General features: G+C 40.6%; 1 protein-coding gene across 3 annotated transcripts in view; it reads left to right on the top strand.

Moving 5' to 3' along the window:
- The window catches only part of PCSK5 (proprotein convertase subtilisin/kexin type 5), a 437218-nt gene that overhangs the window by 200253 nt on the left and 214080 nt on the right, over positions 1-22885 (top strand). For all 3 annotated transcript variants that reach the window (XM_044273909.1, XM_044273924.1, XM_044273916.1), the window contains exons 9-10: positions 10225-10325; positions 16617-16720. In XM_044273909.1, coding sequence (XP_044129844.1) covers positions 10225-10325; positions 16617-16720 — 205 coding nt within the window. The remainder of the gene's footprint in view (positions 1-10224; positions 10326-16616; positions 16721-22885) is intronic.

Here is a 22885-nt window from a genome sequence, read left to right as displayed (position 1 = left end):
TTCTGCAAAATTAATCAAAGTAACATCTAAAAGAGAACAAACATTTGGCTAGCAAAATATCAAATGTTGTATGTGTTACCACTAGGTAGATAGGTCAGCAGTCAATAATAACTATTCAATTTACCACACATTGAGATAGATTTATAAAAATTAGTGCAAATAAAAACAGTGAGATGATGATCACATTGTAGCCTTCATTTTTGCAGGTAAATACAAAAAAGAACAACCAAAAGTGATCCTATTGCCAAAACTAAGTGTGCCAATGTATATTGTGGCTAAGTAGAGGGCCAACTTAAGTAAATAACCCGGTACAAACTCCCACGAATAAGAAAGAACTAAAGAAAAAAATGGAGCTCACAAAGTACCCATAAATATAAAATGTAATATTTTATTGAAAAATTGATATATAAAAGGGGATGCCATTAAAAAGCAGGGGAAGTAGCAGAAAAAGGCAGCATCCCGGTAATACACACACAACAAAAAATATATCGTATATATTAAGACATTATGTACAAAAGTTACCAATAATAGTAATATAATACAAATACATAAAAAATCTGATGAATCTTCTATCTTTTTTGTTGTGTGTGTATTACCGGGATGCTGCCTTTTTCTGCCACTTCTCCCCCACCCCCAGTGGCGTACCTACCATATAGGCAGACCACGCAGCTGCTATGGGGCCCGTGAGAAAGAGGGGCCCGAAGTGGAGGAGAGGCCCCGCCCCTAATTGCTCCTGTTTATCATTCTAAAGCTAAAGGACCTTTGATGATGTCATCAGAGGTCCTGTAAGGGAACTGCACAGTGAAGGTGTGGTTTCCAGGTTAGAACAGTGCATCTGCCAGGACCTGTGATGACATCATCTTCAACATCATAGGTCCACAGGTCCTGCAGAATCTAGCAAAGGAACTGCACCAAAATGGTGTAGTTCCTAGGTTTCAAAGGTATATCTGCCAGGACCTGTGATGACATCATCACAGGTCCTTCAACCCCTAACAGCAAGTATTAGAAGTTCACAAGCAGCTCTGCATTGATCCATACAGACTGGAATGGAGTGGTAAGAGGAGGTCTTCCACTTTTCATCATTTACCCCCCCCCCCCCTCCATGCCCTGTTTTTACTCATTGCTCACTCATATATAATACTTCAGTTACAGTGACCACTACCTCATGTACTTCACACACACAATGACCATAATGTATCACTGACCACATATTTCTGTAAACACTGCATCTACAGTATTATACCTTCTATGTCTCACATCAATACACTGCTCTGTGTGTGTGTATATATACACTACGTGCAGAATTATTAGGCAAATGAGTATTTTGACCACATCATCTTCTTTATGCATGTTGTCTTACTCCAAGCTGTATAGGCTCGAAAGCCTACTACCAATTAAGCATATTAGGTGATGTGCATCTCTGTAATGAGAAGTGGTGTGGTCTAATGACATCAACACCCTATATCAGGTGTGCATAATTATTAGGCAACTTCCTTTCCTTTGGCAAAATGGGTCAAAAGAAGGACTTGACAGGCTCAGAAAAGTCAAAAATAGTGAGATATCTTGCAGAGGGATGCAGCACTCTTAAAATTGCAAAGCTTCTGAAGCGTGATCATCGAACAATCAAGCGTTTCATTCAAAATAGTCAACAGGGTCGCAAGAAGCGTGTGGAAAAACCAAGGCGCAAAATAACTGCCCATGAACTGAGAAAAGTCAAGCGTGCAGCTGCCAAGATGCCACTTGCCACCAGTTTGGCCATATTTCAGAGCTGCAACATCACTGGAGTGCCCAAAAGCACAAGGTGTGCAATACTCAGAGACATGGCCAAGGTAAGAAAGGCTGAAAGACGACCACCACTGAACAAGACACACAAGCTGAAAAGTCAATACTGGGCCAAGAAATATCTCAAGACTGATTTTTCTAAGGTTTTATGGACTGATGAAATGAGAGTGAGTCTTGATGGGCCAGATGGCTGGATTGGTAAAGGGCAGAGAGCTCCAGTCCGACTCAGACGCCAGCAAGGTGGAGGTGGAGTACTGGTTTGGGCTGGTATCATCAAAGATGAGCTTGTGGGGCCTTTTTGGGTTGAGGATGGAGTCAAGCTCAACTCCCAGTCCTACTGACAGTTTCTGGAAGACACCTTCTTCAAGCAGTGGTACAGGAAGAAGTCTGCAAGGTAAGAAAAACATGATTTTCATGCAGGACAATGCTCCATCACACGCGTCCAAGTACTCCACAACGTGGCTGGCAAGAAAGGGTATAAAAGAAGAAAATCTAATGACATGGCCTCCTTGTTCACCTGATCTGAACCCCATTGAGAACCTGTGGTCCATCATCAAATGTGAGATTTACAAGGAGGGAAAACAGTACACCTCTCTGAACAGTGTCTGGGAGGCTGTGGTTGCTGCTGCACGCAATGTTGATGGTGAACAGATCAAAACACTGACAGAATCAATGGATGGCAGGCTTTTGAGTGTCCTTGCAAAGAAAGGTGGCTATATTGGTCACTGATTTGTTTTTGTTTTGTTTTTGAATGTCAGAAATGTATATTTGTGAATGTTGAGATGTTATATTGGTTTCACTGGTAAAAATAAATAATTGAAATGGGTATATATTTGTTTTTTGTTAAGTTGCCTAATAATTATGTACAGTAATAGTCACCTGCACACACAGATATCCCCCTAAAATAGCTAAAACTAAAAACAAACTAAAAACTACTTCCAAAAATATTCAGCTTTGATATTAATGAGTTTTTTTGGGTTCATTGAGAACATGGTTGTTGTTCAATAATAAAATTAATCCTCAAAAATACAACTTGCCTAATAATTCTGCACTCCCTGTATATATATATATATATATATATATATATACACACACACACACACACACACACACACTGCATATATTACACAGTATTATTCATGCAATATGTACAGATATATAGTATATACAGCGGTGTACTGATATGTGAGGTATGAGGTATAATATATGCAGTGTGTACAGATATATAGTATATACAGCAGTGTACTGATATGTGAGGTACGAGCTGTCAATACACTGCTGTATTTACTATATACCTGTACACACTGCATCTATTATACCTCATACCTCACATATTACGCTACTGTATATACTGTATACACTGCATATATTATACCCTGTACCTCACAAATCAGAACACTAGGGAATATACTATATACCTGTACACACTGTATATATTATACTATGTGCCTCACATAACTGTACACTGCTGTATATACCATACATCTGTTCACACTGCATCTATTATACCTCTTTTGTGTGCCAGGGCTTTTTTGTAATCCCAATCCGGCCCTGATGGCATAAATTATAAAACGCAGCAGCAAGAATAGTTCATGGAACAAAGGGAGGGGCTATAAAAGGGGAATGGGGGCCCAATTTAGATTCCTGCTATGGGGCCCAGTGATTTTTATGTACGCCCCTGCCCGCCCCCCCCCCCCCCTATCTTTTTATGGCATCCCCTTTTATATATACATTTTTCAATAAAATATTACATTTTATATGGGTACTTTGTGAGCTCCATTTTTTCTTTAGTTGTTTTTCATTTTTGTGGGGCAGGTAGGGAAAAACAAAGCAGTGGTCTCATTGATTGATAGGGCAAATATTTTCTCCTGGTCACCTTTATGCAGTCAATATAACCCCAGAAGTAAGGTATTAGTGATCCATCAACAGAAAACCTAATGTATTTTGGACTATTGACCCTCTTCAGCACAGGGCAGTATATTATCATTTTTTTCTGTGAAATTTTTGTCTTGTGTCTCCTCAATGTGCAGGATAGTTGATACATTTTAGATTGTTAGGGTCCCCACAGCTAACCGGGACCCACAGATCACTAATATGGGGTCCTTAGTTCACATTCCTCTTTGCCTACATGACCAAAGTGAGAAGGAAGGAAACTACATACAGTTCTATAGGAGTTACAGCAAAAGCCAAATGTATTCATAGAGGGCTATATGATAAATGTTTATCATCGGAAAACTCCTTTAAGGAAAACCAGTACTTTGCCACCTTATTTATAGGAAAGAGTCTGAACACAGGCTTTTCCCATGCAGAAAAATAACTAACTTGTAATACAGTATAAATGGGGCTTCACAAACATATCAGCATATGAGAGGTCAAGTTTATATCATGAAATGTGACATATTCCAGTAGGGATCCTCTAACGTAGGCTGTTTATATTTTTCTGGGAGCTAGCTTAAAGTATCACTTGAGGATTTATGTAAGATTTGTACATTTCAAATGAAAGTAAATCTGAGTGTTTGACAAGCCGTAATGCATACTACTTCCCCTGCACATGTAGGCTTCCTAATACCGACAATCCTTCCTAGCGTGTTGTGATTAATGAGCCTGTCCCAGCATGGTATTGCATTTGGAACATCATGTCAGCTATTGAAGTTTTCCTGCCTGTTGGTGGTCTTATGCCCTTCTTATTTCCTTCTTAAGATAGATGGAAGACCTCTGCAAAAGTGAATGCTTTATAGCTGAAAGCCTTGTTTTAGATCTCTCTGGTAATTGCACTTAAACACCCCAACTCCTGTCAACAGCTTCTCTTTGGAAAATTCATCAGGACCCTTTCAGTCAGGGAGCTTTCTCTAGGTATTATCCACTTGCTTTCTAGTAGCCAAGAAGGAAATAGTATAAATCAAAGTGCAGATGCTTACTGGTATACTTGCAATGGTTATTTTTGTATATATATGTGAAAATAACACAAGGGACTGCTATCTTTTTATCACATTAGTTAAAAAAAAATCTTATAATTTATTTCCTGTTGATTATATAGCACCAGTATATGCCCGAAAGCTTTACTGATATTATCATCACTCAAATCAAATGGGGTTTTCTCCATTCTACTTAGCTCCATTCTAAGGCTGCAGCTAATGACCTATCCTATTGTTAAGTCATCAGTATCAAGAGCCCAGAAAACCCCTTTGCGTGTCTTGTAACGTTTATTATATCATTTTAGAATATAACAGTCAATGTTGAAGTTCAATGATCTACAAGAATGTCTTGATATCTGCTGTGCTACCGTATGATATGCCTAATTTATGACGAGGCGTACCCCTCATCATAAATTAGGCGCTTCCTCCTGCAGCCCATGCGACTAACCAGAAATCTACGACAGCTCAGAGCTGCCGTATATTTCTGTCTTAATTTATGTCAGAAAACTGGTATAAATGAAGATTAATTTGTCGCTGCATCTGGCTACGCCCCCTTCCCTGCCCTTGTCACACACCCTTTTAGAAAAGTGGCAAGGACGACAAAAAAGGGGAGATGTGGCACATTTTTAAAAGGTCGCATTTGCCACTTTTCAGGCGTAAAGGGAATGATAAATCTCCTCCAATATTCTGGTTATAATGCCCCAGGTCCATGAAAGGGGTTTTCTGTGCCTTAGGGCTCTTTCACACTTGAGTTGTCCGGATCCGGCATAGAGTTCCGTCGTCGGGGCTCTATGCCGGAAGAATCCTGATCAGGATTATCCTAATGCGTTCTGAATGGAGTGAAATCCGTTCAGGATGCATCAGGATGTCTTCAGTTCCGGAACGGAACGTTTTTTGGCCGGAGAAAATACCGCAGCATGCTGCGCTTTTTGCTCCGGCCAAAAATCCTGAAGACTTGCCGCAAGGCCGGATCCGGAATTAATGCCCATTGAAAGGCATTGATCCGGATCAGGCCTTAAGCTAAACGTCGTTTCGGCGCATTGCCGGATCCGACGTTTAGCTTTTTTAGAGTGGTTACCATGGCTGCCGGGACGCTAAAGTCCTGGCAGCCATGGTAAAGTATAGTGGGGAGCGGGGGAGCAGCATACTTACCATCCGTGCGGCTCCCGGGGCACTCCAGAGTGACGTCAGGGCGCCCCACACGCATGGATGACGTGATCACATGGAACACGTCATCCATGCGCATGGGGCGCTCTGACGTCATTCTGGAGCGCCCCGGGAGCCGCACGGACTGTAAGTATACCGCTCCCCCGCTCCCCGCTCCTACTATGGCAACCAGGACTTTAATAGCGTCCTGGCTGACATAGTAACACTGAAAGCATTTTGAAGACGGCTCCGTCTTCAAATGCTTTCAATACACTTGCGTTTTTCCGGATCCGGCGTGTAATTCCGGCAAGTGGAGTACACGCCGGATCCGGACAATGCAAGTGTGAAAGGGCCCTTAGATATTGATGACTTATGCTCAGGATAGGTCATCAATATCGGGCCGTAGGTTGGGCTCTACTGGGCTATGAAAACAAACTCTGCCCCACGTGTCACCAGCTGGTGCTGCAACACTATTGCCATGTTCACCAAAAGAAAAATACAATTATGTTCCAAATTAACTATGGAAGTGTTGTTACAATAACAGTAACATTGGATTTGTAATGAGTTTTCTGTGATCTGAATACAGATGTTCTGGCACTGACAGGAAAGCTAAATGTACCAGAATGAAATGTGTAAAATAAACTATTTAATCCTCAAGATGCCTATATAATAACGTTTCAAAATTATTTACTGGATCTGAATCAAGGATATTACACTCAGGAGAGGGAATTGCTCCCCTAACTTTATATGGCAGTTTTGTGGTTTATATAATATTTGATAAATTGCATAATAGGATACAATCTAAAATTAATTTGAAGGGAAACCATGCTTGTGGGAATGAGATACAGAATGAAGCCATGTAACCGCCTTCCAAGGAATGACTTTAAGAACACTCTGAGACTCAGCCAGTACAAACAGTTAGTTAATATGTCATCAGAAGCCAATAGGGCAGATTCATCAAAACTGTCTACAAGAAAAATGTGTTGCCCATAACAGCTAATCAGAGCGCAGGTTTCGTTTCACCGCAGCAGTTTAAGAAATAAAAGTTGAGCTTGGATTGGTTGCTGTGGCTAACAAATGCAGTATTTTAAAGACATTTTTATAAATCTGCATTTACATTGCATGATGCCAGAACAATCAGAATGGATATTCTTCTCTTATCTAGATTGGTGTGGTAGACAATTGTTATTCATATAGTTGCCAGGACTGGAAGAATGACCTGACTACAACTACTAAAAATAATAATAGTAATCAGATTTGTTTAGAATTTCCCAAACATTCAGTTTTCCAAATGAAGCTGAAGTTTTTAAGATTCGATTCATACAAATTGCTCAAAATGGTGTGTGCCATTTTACATATAACTGTGCGGTAGTTAGCACAGCATGGCAGAGAAGATACATTTGGAGGATCCCTTGATGCCAGACAAGTCCTTGGCTTCTCAGCCAGGCCCCCATATACATTAGTCTATTGTTAGCGAAACCTTTTGAGAATGGTGGGTTTGGCCGACAGTCCCATGTGGTTGCGGAACTCGCGACTCTCCACCTTCAGATGATGTTGGGGGAGAGAAGGATTGGATGAAGTAATTATTTTGGCCTGATGCTTTTGTTTTCCCAGGAGATAACCAACTGCCATAGGTGTCTAGCAGAGTCCTTCTCCCCTCTTCCCTTTACCGAACATGTATATCTGCACGGATTTTAAGAGGAAGTCAGGGGAGATAGCTTTCGGCCAAAAGCCTTTACAGTCAGCCTCAGCAAACCAAGATGGACAGTATAGCCGTAATTCTAAACTTGGACATTGATGAAGTAGGATGTCTCTGCCTAGCAAAGAAAGACAGTTATCTTTAGACATACAACCAGTGACTTCAGGGTCTTATAGAGAAAGATTTAGGGATTTAGTTAGATTGATTTAATTAATCGATAGAGAGAAGTTTTAGCTATGGACGGGATGGGGTTATTCAGCGTATTGTATGTTACTTTACTGCAGGCAGCCATTGACGATCCTGTGCAAGAAGCCCAATTTATATATAAAAAAAAAAAATTCTACTGGCTGCTGATTTTTAAGCATCATAGTTGCACAGGACACAGTCCAATTGGGCTTTTTTTTAAAAAAAACTTCAATTTTGCAGCATCACAGTGTGTATTTTTGTTGCAGACTGTATCCACTTGTGAGTTTTTGCCCCCAAAAAATAGTTGCAAAATGTATTTAATTAATAACGTGTACCAAACCTCACTGGACATATCATGCATTGTCACAGTTGGCATATATTTTTACTGCAGACCGTGTCCATTTGTTGCAAAGTTTCTTCAATTAATATACGTATACCAAACCTGACCGAACATAATATGCAACTTCATCATCAGTGTATATTTTTGCTGCAGACTGTGTCCAGTTGCACTTAAAAAATAAATAAAAAAGAAACACTTAAAAAGTTTCTTAATTTAATAAGTGTACTAAACCTCAGTCAATGTGTATTTTTCCTGCAGACTGTATCCCATTGTGCATTTAAAAAAAATATATCTTAGCAAATTTAATTTAAAAAATTCTATTTATCACAATGTAACGTGTTGTTGTACATCTCTCTCTATTATATTGCACTGGACTCTGCCCCGCAATACAGTGTGACTTCGCCTTGTTTAAATAGGTTTCAAAATAAAATGTCCTGTAAGTGACACAGTGTCAGTGGGTGGGGTAGCGCAAAATGAAATGCCTCTGCCACATCACCTGCAAGTGAGAATTTGGGTGGCTGCAGTACAAAATAGTTATCCGCAAATGTGGAAAAAATTACATTTGTGAAAATGAACCCGGCACGATCCATGAGGAGTTTTGCACATGTCCATCTGAAGCACTTAAATAGATCTGCCGTGTCTGACAGTGGATCTGTCATTGCTGGCAGTTTATCACCCGTCCAATTATGCTACTGCAGCTATCTGTCTTTCCTTTTTGTTCCATACTGTATTGTTGCTGCCGCTATTACTACCCCTACACAGCAGCACATCTCTTGCCTTGTCTGTCAGGTTCCATACTGTGTTGCTACTGCTGTGGCTATGACTATGCCTACACAGTCACACATGTATTGTTCTGCCTTATCTTTCAGGTTCCCAACTGTACTGCTGCTACCTGAAAAAGGGAGATTATTTGATCCTTTGTTTTGAACAAGTCATTGTGTCTTCCAATACTACCGTATATAAACATGAGCAGGCACATGCCCCCATCATGGAATAATTTTTAGCACAAGCAATTGATTTTATGGATATTACCATGTGTGTATAATCAGCAGCAGGTATTTGCCCCAATAAGGGATCATTTTTTAAATTTTTTTTTATTTAAAAAAACGTAACAAATCTGCATTTACCCATAACCATACATGTCACTCTGATATTACTAATACTGTCTTGGCATTATAGATCTTGAAAGAGGTTGGATATAGTCCTAGGAGACCCCAGAGTGTCTCTAAAGGCATTCCGATATGCATTCCGTTATAGAATTGCGTTATGGTCCGTGGTAACAGAATCCATAACGTAATTCACCTTTAACCAACAATCGAAGTGTGAACGAATTTCTAAATACTCTAATTACTATAAAAGTTAAAAAATAAATTAAATAGTTTAAATAGCCCCCTTTCCCAATTTTACATATAAAAATATATTAACAATAAAAAAAATATATATATATCATGTATTGCCGTGTCCAAAAATGTCAGAATTGTTAAAATATTTTTTAAAAATTCCTGTATGGTGAACGCTGTAATGAAAAAAATGAAAACCACACGATTCACCATTTTTTATTCACCTTTTCCCCCCAAAATTTTTATAACAGTGATCAAAAAGCCATACGTACCACAAAAATGTATAAAAACTACAGTTTGTTCTGCAAAAAACAAGCCCTCATACAGCTCTCTAGACATATAAATAAGTTATGGCTGTCATAAAATGGTTATTCAAAGAAAAAAAAAATGTTCAAAGGTTTTTAGTAAAGTAAAGTAGTAAAGCAAAAAAACTATTTTGGTATCGCTGTATTCATACTGGGCCCCAGAATAAGGATGTAATTTTTAGCAGATAGTGAATGCCGTGATGTAAAAACACCAAAACCCTTGGCGGAATTCTGTTGCCAAGTTATGGCTATTGGAATGTGGGGAGGAAAAAATGAAATTGCTAAACCAAAAATGGGCCTGGTACTTAAAAGGTTAAAATAAGCACAATGGTGCAGTTCTCTGCAGGGAAAAACATACATTGTAAGCTATGGGGTCGGATTGCATAATTGATGAAACATATAAAATCTCTCTTGTGAAAATTGTCAGTATCACTAGTGTCTTTTAGGAAAAACCTGTATTTGTGATCCTTTTATTTTCTGAACAAATAAAAAATATAACATTATTTTTCAGATCACCACAGATCTTCGTCAGCGTTGCACGGACAGTCACACTGGAACCTCAGCATCAGCACCTATGGCTGCTGGAATCATAGCCCTTGCACTAGAAGCAAAGTAAGTATATGTGGTGATAGTGATCCAACTGTTACCTTATGTAGTAAATACAGTATATGGAGAAAGGTATTGGGACACACCTCCTAATCACGGAATTCAGGTGGTTCATCACATGAACTGTGCAAGGGAAAGCCATAAAATTATAAAAGCATATGTACCTATTAGTTAAGAGCTGAAAGGCGGACAGTTTTTTGTTAAAACCCCCCAAAAAATATTAATTCACCCCTTTTAATCCATCTTGATTATGGCATTGTTGCACAATCACCAGGACCTACAGAACCATTATGTCCTATAAAAGACTGCAAGAAGGGCTTCAAGGGCTTCTGACCCCCAGTAGAAGAGGAGATGATCCCAACTGGGCCCCCTCTTGCCCTTGGCTCCATAGCAGTCGCATGGTCTCCCGCTATGGTAGTTACGCCCCCTGGACCCAGTCAAAGTCCAGACCTAAATCTCATTGAGAATTTGTGGCAAGACTTGAAAATTGCTGTTCACAGGATGCTCTCCATCCAATTTGACTACACTTGAGCTATTTTGCTAAGTAGAATGGGTAAAAATTTTAGCCTGTATGTGTGCAAAACTGGTAGAGACATACCCCAAAAGACATGCAAAGAAATGGAGTGATACACATGCTGAATACAGATGCACACGTAGATTTTTATTTATTAAAACTTTTGAAAACCATGTATCATTTTCTTCTCACTTCACACATACTTGCTGCTTTTTGTGTCTATCACATTAAAATCCCAATAAAATACATTTAAGTTTGTAGAAAAAAAAAATGTGGAAAAGTTCAAGGCATATGGACACTTTCTCAAGGCACTGTGTGTATGTATATGTGATTATACATATAGTATGTGAAACCCTTTTAAAATACTGGCCTGTGAACCCACACTTCCCATACAGTACCCAGTGGTAAACTATATGAATCTAGTAACACTACCTTATACACTATCCATACTTTCTGCCACTACCTACTTTTACCTAAATGGACGGTATGCTTTGGTGTGGACTGATATAAGAATATTGTATGTGCATGGTAACGTGAAACATCTACTGCTAACCCCTCTATAGGTTCCAACAGGTAACATGGAGTGAATACATAACTGATTATGAGTTAATTAAACTCCTTGTAGCTCCCAGTTAAAGGGAGTTACTCTATTTTGTTTAGGCTACATGCACACGACCGTATGTGTTTTGCGGTCCGCAAAAAAAAACCAGATGAAATCTTTATGCCATCCGTTTTTTTTTTTGCTGATTCATTGTAACAATGCCTAAAACGGACAAGAATAGGACATGTTATATTTTTTTTGCTGGGCTACGGAACGGACATACGGATACGGATAACACACGGTGTGCTGTCCGCATTTTTTGCAGACCCATTGAAATCAATGGGTCTGCATCCTATCTGCAAAAAAAACGGAACGGACACGGAAACTAAATATGTTCGTGCATGAGGCCTTAAACCTACTTTTGAAATAGGATTATTTTTTCTTCCTGTTTCTTCATACTATATTCATTCTATGCCATTCACTAGTCTGCTAATATACATTATGTTCTGTAATGTGCCGCTGGATACAACTGGCATTTTATATGACTTATCATTTCTAATTGTCCCTAATAGCGCAAGCAGTGTAAGATAAAAACACATTTTTACTCCCTCTGGCTGAGCTGCATTCTTGACTATGGGTGTCCGTGTACTAGAACTGCAAGTCGTGACTTGAATTACATATTTTAGTGTTCTACATTGAGATTAATAGATTTTGTAGAGGTACAGAACTGTGAATATTATAAATAATTGTCTGCCCATTATCTTCCATTTGCAGTCCACATTGGCCCATGTGCAGGGTTGGTGGTATAATTAAAATATCAAAAGCTTTATTGGCTAATCCACCTTTTTCTATGAATATTTTCCTACTCTTGTCACAATGGGAATAGGTCTTTCTATTATTGCGCCTTGCGATCCTATTATAGCAAAACTATTAGTACAAAAACATGCATTTATATGGAAATTAGGATATTATATACACTTATACAGTGTATATATTACATCTCAAATAGAAGCAAAATGTCCTGCTTTTTGCAAGAATATTTGCATTCCCTAGCTTTAACAAAAAAGTCATTTTCTACAGAGAGACCCTGGTGGGAATTTTATCATTCCAAGTGAGCGTCATTTACTAGAGGATTACAATATGATTGTAGATTGCCAGCTCTTCGGTGCTTATTCCTTGTTACGTGTGCTTATCCTTCTATTGTCTCACTTATAACTTATATATAGATGCTTCATACAGTATCTGTTATTATAATTTTATCTGATGTGTAGTGAGTTCCAGCGTATAGGAGATGCAGTAGAAAGACAAAACTCTTAGGCCCCTTTCACACGGGCGAGTTTTCCGTGCGGGTGCAATGCGTGCAGTGAACGTATTGCACCCGCACTGAATCCTGACCCATTCATTTCTATGGGGCTGTGCACATGAGCGGTGATTTTCACACATCACTTGTGCGTTGAGTGAAAATCGCAGCATGCTCTATATTGTCCGATTTTCACGCGATGCAGGCCCCATAGAAGTGAATGGGAAGCGTGAAAATCGCATAGCATCCGCAAGCAAGTACGGATGTGGTGCGATTTTCACGCACGGTTGCTAGGAGACGATCGGGCTGGAGACCCGATCATTATTATATTCCCTTATAACATGGTTATAAGGGAAAATAATAGCATTCTGAATACAGAATGCATAGTAAAACAGCGCTAGAGGGGTTAAAAAAAATAAAATAAAAATTTAACTCGCCTTAGTCCACTTGATCGCGAAGCCGGCATCTCCTTGTGTCTCCTCTGCGCTGAACAGGACCTGGGGTGAGCATTAAATAGAGGTTAAGGACCTTTGATGACGTCACTCCGGTCATCACATGGTCTTTTACCATGGTGAATCACCATGGTAAAAGATCATGTGACGTACCATGTGATGACCGGAGTGACGTCATCAAAGGTCCTTAACCTCTATTTAATGCAGCAGCTCACCCCAGGTCCTGTTCAGCAGAGGAGACACAAGGAGATGCCGGGCTTCGCGATCAAGTGGATTAAGGTGAGTTAAATTATTTTTTATTTTATTTTAACCCCTCTAGCGCTGTTTTACTATGCATTCTGTATTCAGAATGCTATTATTTTCCCTTATAACCATGTTATAAGGGAAAATAATACAATCTTCAGAACATCAATCCCAAGCCCGAACTTCTGTGAAGAAGTTCGAGTTTGGGTACCAAACATGCGCGATTTTTCTCACGCGAGTGCAACGCATGACAATGTTTTGCACTCGCGCGGAAAAATCGTGCATTTTCCCGCAACGCACCCGCCTCTTATCCGGGCAAAAAAACTGACGCCCGTGTGAAAGAGGCCTAAGGCCTCTTTCACACGGGCGTCATGTTTTTGGCCTGGATAAGATGCGGGTGCGTCGCCGGAAAATGTGCGATTTTTCTGCACGAGTGCAAAACATTTTAATGCATTTTGCACGCGCGTGAGAAAAATCAACATGTTTGGTACCCAAACGGTGTTGTGTAGATTGTATTATTTTCCCTTATAACATGGTTATAAGGGAAAATAATAGCATTCTTAATACAGAATGCATAGTACAATAGGGCTGGAGGGGTTAAAAAAAATAATTTAACTCACCTTAATCCAAGCCCGGCTTCTCTTCTGCCTTCATCTGTGAGGAAAAGGACCTGTGGTGACGTCACTGCGCTCATCACATGGTCCATCACATGATTCAGCACCATGGGGATATAAGGAAAAATAATAATGATCGGGTCCCCACCCGATCATCTCCTAGCAACCGTGCATGAAAATTGCACCACATCCGCACTTTGTTGCGGATGCTTGCGATTTTCACGTAGCCCCATTCACTTCTATGGGGCTTGCGTTTCGTGAAAAACGCACAACGCACAAAATAGAGCTTGCTGCGATTTTCACGCAACGCACAAGTGATGCGTGAAAATCACCGCTCGTGTGCACAGCCCCATAGAAATGAATGGGGACGGATTCAGTGCGGATGCAATGCGTTCACCTCACGCATTGCACCCAAGCGGAAAACTCGTCCGTGTGAAAGGGGACTTAGAGACAATGATGGGCGGAGTTGAGCAGAGAAGCTCTTGTGATGAGATGCCGGAAGGTATCAGGAGACTGGGGGTACGGATGTATGGAGAGCACAAGCTAAGGACATCCTTGTGTGTCATTGTCATAATTTTGAAATGAATTTGTTGGGCTATGGATAGACAGTGAAGGAACTGCGACAGAGCAGAGGAACCAGTGTTGAGATAAATTAAATGGGCAGGAAAGTTGTGGATGGATGGAAGGAGTGCAAAAGTTGTAGTATGAAGTCCACAGTGGGACCTGATAGGTGTCATTATCACATGGTCATGATACATGTATGAATATGGTCATGATACATGTATGAAGGCCAGGAAGAATGGTCAAAATAAAATAATAACACAGTTAACACAACTGCAATCACGTTTTTAAAGGAAGTGTCACCAAACATTTTATCTGCCAGTTTAAACCAGATAACAGTACATACATTAATCGCTGCACGGGTTCCCCGTACAGAGGGGGCCAATCCGGACTGTTTAATACTTTACATGCAGTGGACAATAATATGTGATATTATGTGAAGTCTCGCGAGACTTCGTGAAGTAATAACTTCATCTCATCGGGGCCAATATATTTTAATACTTACGGAGCACTCGCTCCATACAGTGTTGAAACAAAGTTTTATGTGAATCGACTTCAAATGTTTCATCCAAAGTCGATTCGCTCATCCCTACCTTTAATCAGAGGGATTTCCTTCTGGTCTTGTGAAAGCTGCCCTGTTAGCTTTACACATAAACATGTAACTGCTGAAGAAGAACCTAGCGTCAGGCACGGTAAACACTTTATCAGGCATATACAATATGGAGAACCATAGGGCTATGTTCTTGTACAATTTCCAAGTAGACTTACTTTGTTTAGACAGCAGAGAAACACCAAGGTTTCCATGTGGAAGATATTTACTTGTACGGAACAGGTCTTACTGTGGATTAAAAGTGCAGTCCTATTAAGATTAATGACATGAATTGGCAGATGTAGCCTACTCTATTAATCTTTTTAAGCTAAACTTTTAACTTTTCCTGTTTCATAAGGAAGCTATCAAATTCCAGTTAATCATTTCAGTTGGAGACATTAACAGTTATGCATGGCCATGGATCAGGTCATTTAGGAATGGTTTGTTTCTGCAAAAACATATAAATCACTCTCTCCATCTGATGAATGATGTGATGTGTTATGGGACTGGGTGGTAAATTATTACTTACAAACCGCTTCTATATCAGCTACAAGTGTAGGAAACACAAATTACGCCAGAGCTGAAATTATAATCAACCACATGTCAACTATTGTTATCTACAAAAATATAGTGTAGGTTTATTCTTTTTGATATATTAGTTCTGCGCTTCTCAACCAATGGCTTTGGAGTCATATGTGGCTATTAAAAATCCTTTATATGGCTCCCTAGCTGTTGCCAAATAGATGTTATGTACCAGCAGCATCATGGATAACCTTATTGAGGTTGGCACTAGGCTAAGAATTATTGGGGTCATTTATTAAGATCGGTGTTTTAGACACCGGTCTTAATACCCCTTGCGCTGGTGAAGGTTGAGCCATCGTTATGTAGAGGCGCCGGCCTCTACGTAACTTATGCGCATCCACTGTCTGTCTAAATCTACGACAGCTCCCTTGCTGGCGTAGATTTAGATCATTTTGTACTCCTAAAACAGGCATAGTAAATTTTAAATGAGACAGGCCTGCTGGCCTTCCCCCTTCCCTACCCCCGCAACCGAATCTGCGACAGATATATGCCAAAAATTGGCGTATATCTGTTAATAAATTACCCCCTGTATCTCAGTCTCCTTGATAAGCCACTTGGCATGATAGTAAAACTGACGCTCTTCTGCAACTTACTAATTTACTAATTTAGTTTTTATTATTAATGACTAACTTTTCCTTCTACTTAAAGGGGTTTATGAGATTAGAATAAAGGACCTACTGTTTTCCAAAAACTCCACCATTGCCTGGTATTGGAGATCAGCCCCATTCTCCTGAATGGGGACCTTTATTTCTAATGTCATACAACCCCTTGTGACTCAATGTTACCAGTGACTTATAAACTAAAAGAATAGATTGTGGGCCTCGGTAGCGTAGTATAGTTATAAGTGAGACAAGAATCATGTCCAAATACATAACTAAATTGCTATGAATTTTTCTTACAGTCCATTCTTAACTTGGAGAGATGTACAGCATATCATTGTAAGGACGTCTCGCCAAAGACACCTAAATGCCCCTGACTGGAAGACAAATGCTGCAGGCCACAAGGGTAGGCTATTACTATTTCATTTAATTGTATTGCTACTTTGCATTACATCTTGTAATATTTCTGCATTTTCAACCTAAAAAAATCAACAAAAAAGAAAAGTCAGAGGTCTATAAAACACCACACAATTACATATTCACCTGGCACTTAAAGGGGTTGTGTCACTTCAGCAATTGACATCTACGATGTAGTTAAAGTTAATACGAGCCATTTTCTAATGTATTGTGATTGTCCATATTGCCTCCTTTGCTGGTTGGATTCATTTTTCCATCACATTATACACTTCTCATTTCCATGGTTATAACCACCCTGCAATCAATCAGTGGTGACCGTGCTTGCACACTATAGGAAAAAGTCCCTGCGTCTCTCATGGCCAAGAGATTTAAAGAAAACTTGTCACATCTCCAGACATGAGCAAAAACGAACACAATGCAACAGCACTCTGCAAACACAAATAAAGTAACTAAAATATACAATTACTCACTATATGCTATACACACCATAGAAAATGTACTATGTACTAATATTAATTTATAAATGTTAGCTTCTTGGCAAATACATTTTGTACAGAATTATTTGTGTCTGTCCGCCAACAACAAGGCGATCTCTTTAGGACAGGAACCTATACTAAATACTGCCTCTGCTGGTGCCATAATGGTCTCCATTAAATTAAGGGAATGCAGGTTTCACATGCATGCTTAGCCTACACTATATTATAACTCTTTTGGTGCCACAATGACCTCTATTAAATTCAGGGAATGCAGGCTCCACATGCATGCTGTGTATCTCTGTATTTGGGATGTGCTGACTAACCCCCATTTTTTTCTTTGTAGTCTGCATTGGAGGTGTGGCTGATTCCATTAGTCATGCACTCCTAATTAACCTGTCTGTCCCATAGACTGATTTTAATTAGTACAAGTATAAAGCTGAAGCCTGCTGTCCGTATTCATTGGAGGCCATTGTGGCATTACCGGTGTAATAGGCTAAGCATGCATGTGGAACCTGCATTCCCTGAATTTAATAGAGACAAGTATGACACCAGCAGAGGTAGTATTTATTGTGGGTTCCTATCCTAAAGAGATGACCTTGACGCTGGCGGCCAGACACAAATTATTTTGTACAAAATATATTTGACAAGAATCTCACATTTATAATGTAGCATTAGCATTAGGCTACTTTCACACTTGCGTTCGGGGCTCCGCTTGTGAGTTCCGTTTGAAGGCTCTCACAAGCGGCCCCGAACGGATCCGTCCAGCCCTAATGCATTCTGAGTGGATGCGGATCCGCTCAGAATGCATCAGTCTGTCACCGTTTGTCCTCCGCTCAGCAGGCGGACACCTGAACGCTGCTTGCAGCGTTCGGGTGTCCGCCTGGCCGTGCGGAGGCAAACGGATCCGTCCAGACTTACAATGTAAGTCAATGGGGACAGATCCGTTTGAAGTTGACACAGTATGGCTCAATTTTCAAACGGATCCGTCCCCCATTGACTTTCAATGTAAAGTCAAAACGGATCCGTTTGCACTATTATGAACAAAAAAAAATGCAAACGGATCCGTTCTGAACGGATCTAAGCGTTTGCATTATAGGTGCGGATCCGTCTGTGCAGACACCAGACGGATCCGCTCCGAACGCAAGTGTGAAAGTAGCCTTACTACATTTTCTATAGTGAGTATGGCATGATTGTATTTATTTTATTTGTGTTTGCAGAGCGATGTTGTGTTGTGTTTGTTTTTTCTTGTGCGTTTCAGCCATGGCGACATGCACCTGCACTGGGATGTGCTGACTAACCCCCATTTTTTTCTTCACATCTCCAGACATTTTGCTTGCATTCCTCGTGTAATAACAATTCTGGAGCTTCTATTCTTATGACTCCATGTTGTTGCTTTTCTTTATTATTCCTACTAGAAGTTTATGAACGTATTGCCAGCAGTCTGCAAAAAAGGCCCATCTGGGTGTTACTAGTAGTGGTGTGTCCCTTCATAGTCTGACACTGGCAGCACTGATTGGACAGAGCCAGACTGTGCAGTGACACACCCGAAACTGGTAACACCCAGCTGGACCTTCATTACAGACTACTGTTAATTCAATTCAAAAGCTTCTGGCAGGAACATGTCGGGAGAGGTAATAGGCCCTCTTTAGTGGCTAATTAATATCATGAGATAAGGAAAAAGGCACTTTCCGTCACATCTTACTATAAGAGCCTGAGCTGCAGTACCAGACTCAGCCACATGGACGAGAGCCGCAATGTGTTCAGTACTGCCGTGAATAAACGTTGCTGCCCTTCTTTTTACAGATCAGTGAAGGTACAGAGATAATAGCCACCATTATTAGAGCCCCTGTAATGACAGTTTGTCATAATGGTCTTTCATCTATAACTTAAGTGCTTTCATTGAAATTGCCCCCCTCACTAGTAGAATGTGTCTTAATGTATCTTCAATATATCACTTTTATCATGATGATTCCAGCTTGTATGCATGATGAGGGCTTAGTGAACAGAAATTTTAGAGGATCAAACAAAACGTGGCAAAGGAATACAGTTTCATGTGCTATGAGCAGGGAAGGCAACAGAGAGAACGGTAAGAGTCATTTTGATGCAGTGTGGTAGAATAAATGGCTCGGCATGGTAATATACATAACTACTCCTGAAGTCCACCTGATACACTGCCTAAGAAGACAAATTGTGTGACAAAACGCACGCTAAAGCAGAGTCACACATCAGTCTGACAGGCTCGATTCTCACTAATTGGTATCATATATATCCTCATACTATCAGCGTAAGTGATCTTTTACTATCATTATAACAGCTCTAATAGCAAATCACACAACTGTATCTCCATCCGAAGGAAAAACTGTTCTACTGAGATAAAGTAAAGAGCTTTGATTATTCTATCCCTGCAGAACTGCAGCATCTACAGGTGTAACGGTGAAATGAGACTTGTAGTCCAGAGGAAAGTTTCATGTTGTGTACTTGTACTGTGGTCATGCTGTGATTTTAATCATAGTCTTGAGGGTACATTGATGTAATTTGCTGGAGTAGGGGGTACTTGGCTGGTGTTAGACTTTGTTCACACTGGTCTAGGCCGCCACAGCCATCTTGATTGAAGATCTCGCGCAGTGACGTATGACGTCATCACGTCGCCGCGCTTCAATAAAGATGGCCACAGCGTTCTCTACACGATCAAATGGATAAGTTGAGTATTATATATTTTTTTCTGGATAAACCTCTGAAAGCCCTCAATGTTAATCTGAGATGATGCAATCATGAGGGGTTCAATGACAGGGGGCAGCACCATCGCCATTCCCCGTCATTGCGCCCACTACATACAAAGAAATGCACTTTATGACAAAGTAATTTGTCACAAAACTAATTTCTGTGCGAAATTCCACAAAGCAGCCGAATCGAATTTTCCATAATTTCCCTTATCTCTAATCAAAGACATGGCTGTGGGACCCAACAACTAAGGGACCTCATTTCTACTCAGACATAAGGTGCATTTAGTAATGACTAGAGATGAATGAGTGAATTTTTCAAATATTATAATCGCCGATTAGACTAATTTTTGGGGAAAAATTTGTTTTGAGACAAATTTATTTGTGGCGAATTGCGTAAAAAAAAAACAGCTATTTCCTGGCTGCAGAGAGCCTTTATAGTGGTGTAGACACTGTGTCTTGCAATAACACACATAGGGAGTCTGCTATGGTAGTGAAATAATACTGTGAGTCCGTATGACATGCAGATGACAGGCGTCGCATGTCACTGCACACTTCACTTATTTGGGCAGTTACGGGGCCAAAACTAACCAAATAACTCAAGTATGAACTCAGCCTTACAGGTCTATGTGAGCATCAAGAAGAAGCGCAATCCTTTTACACCGTCGTCAGCTGATTCCACATAGATGTCTACAGAACCTGTTCTACAGTATTAAATGTGTATACAAGTAGAGCCCCACGGACAGAGTGGAGACGGTGTCAGCAGTAAGTTTGTGTTGACATCACTGATTAATTTGCCCTTCCTCTGATCCGTCAGAACAATAACCCACAAAAAACTGTCTGGAGAGCATACGCCTTCACTCGGTCAGCATTTGCTCAATAATCCATCAGTATTGCTAATGCCATAAAAAAAAGAGGTGACTCGTGAATTGAATATTTGCATTTTTTATTTGTTTTGTACCCACTCCTGCTTTTGGCTACCAAATCATAAGCCAATTCTGATGGGACCATACAGGCCTTACAGATGCTACACAGACAGGATCCGTTGTGCGTCTAATTTTTCCTTCCTTCTGACAGATCAGAAGAAAGATCAAATAAATGATAATGTCAGCCAGGCCGAAAACAAAAATAGTGGACCAATCATGAAGTGAGGAGGGTGGGAACAGCATGAGAAGTCCACAGAGTGGACCTATGACATAGGGATGAGGTAGAAGCAGCATGAGGAGACCACAGAGTGGCACGACAACGAGAGATTGTGGAGGTGGCAGCAGCATAAGGAGGTGACAGAGTAGCACGACGACGAGAGATTGTGGAGGTGGCAGCAGCATGAGGAGGCCACAGAGTGGCACGACGGCGAGAGATTGTGGAGGTGGCAGCAGCATGAGGAGGCCACAGAGTAGCACAAGGACGAGAGATTGTGTAGGTGGCAGCAGCATGAGGAGGCCAAAGAGTGGCACGATGACAAAGTGTGGAGGTTGCAGCAGCATGAGGAGGCCACTTCGGCTCTGCACGATTTAATAATACACGTTCTCTTGCACAAAAGGCTTGGCAAAGTTTCGGTTCAATTTAATATTAAATATTTAATAAATAAAAAATAAAAAATTAAGTGTTTCCTAAGACAGGAGAGAATTGGCCAGTCTTCTGGTTATTCGATTACGTGGTTACGATGGAAAAAGCATTGCAAAAAACAATATCTCTGATGCAAGTGCGGTATCGGCTGCTCATCGAGCCAGATACTTCTGGAGGAACCTGCCTGGCATGAACAGGCCTCTAGTAGCTACAGACAATGAGAAGACAAAGCTTCAAGATTGCTTGGAGCCCGGAAGAGTTGCGAAGTTCGTCAAGATTCAAACCATAACTACCAGCCCCTGGTCTCAGCATCCGTGAAAACATCACGAATTCCCAGTCATCATGGACGGGAAGGTGGACATCTTGTGTTGCACGGACGTCTCAGAAATGAACCGCTGCTCCCGACAGAAGCTGCTGCTCAAGTCAGAGGGGCTGCCGGGGTGAAAATGGAGGTATGTCTGGGTTCAGCTCTGAACCCGGACAACCCCTTTAAGAAGCTGTGAAATGATTCCTCCATATCCTTTCCCTACACTTATAAATAGTTTTTTCATTTTTTTTTCACAATGAGGTTTTTCCAATTGCTGTCCCTAGCGCCTTCTCACGTCTGTCCCTGCACTCAGAACGCTAGAAAATGTCTGATTCTAAGATGGCCGCCGTATTTATAGGGCTGTGACATCACAGGGCTGGCTGGCTGCTGATTGGCTGCATCATGCTTGTCAGTCTCGGTGATCCCGTCTTCCCATACCTACTTTCTCCATGTCCTCACACGTGCAGCAGCCATTTTAGGAAAATTGCGATTCGTTACCACGAATTCGGATCGAATTCCACTTCATCAGCTTTGATTCGCTCATCTCTATTAATGACTATGAAAGAGGGTGAGTAAAGCTGAATGCAGTCCTGTGCATTTTCCCTTTCTGTGGCAGCACTTTTTGCATAATTCCTGTAGTATAATGTTATGTGTACATTATGCCACAACATTTTCCCCGTACTGTAACATCATTATGAGCAGTATCTTTGTACTGTGACATCACTGTGAGAATTTTTTTCTGTACTATGATACCACTATGAGAATTATCCCGTTACTTGGACATCACTGTGATCATTATTCCCTTACTGTGACATTACATTATGCATTAGGGAGACCAAAAAAATCATTAAACTTTCCATATTCTGAATGTGCTACTGAAGTGGTATTGGTGGAGGTGGGCCAGTTCCAAGTATTTCTATAGGGCCCCATAGTTACTTAGTTATGCCCCTGACCTATAGATTCCCATTGTAGAAAAAGGTACACATTGAACACATAGGGGGAGATTTATCAAACTGGTGTAACGTAGAACTGGCTTAGTTGCCCATAGCACCCAATCAGATTCAACCTTTTATTTTCCAAAT

Source organism: Bufo gargarizans, chromosome 1 (assembly GCF_014858855.1).
Source record: "Bufo gargarizans isolate SCDJY-AF-19 chromosome 1, ASM1485885v1, whole genome shotgun sequence".
Taxonomy (NCBI): Eukaryota; Metazoa; Chordata; class Amphibia; order Anura; family Bufonidae; genus Bufo; species Bufo gargarizans.
Note: the sequence above shows the minus strand (reverse complement) of the source record. Positions and strands in the feature narration are given on the sequence as shown.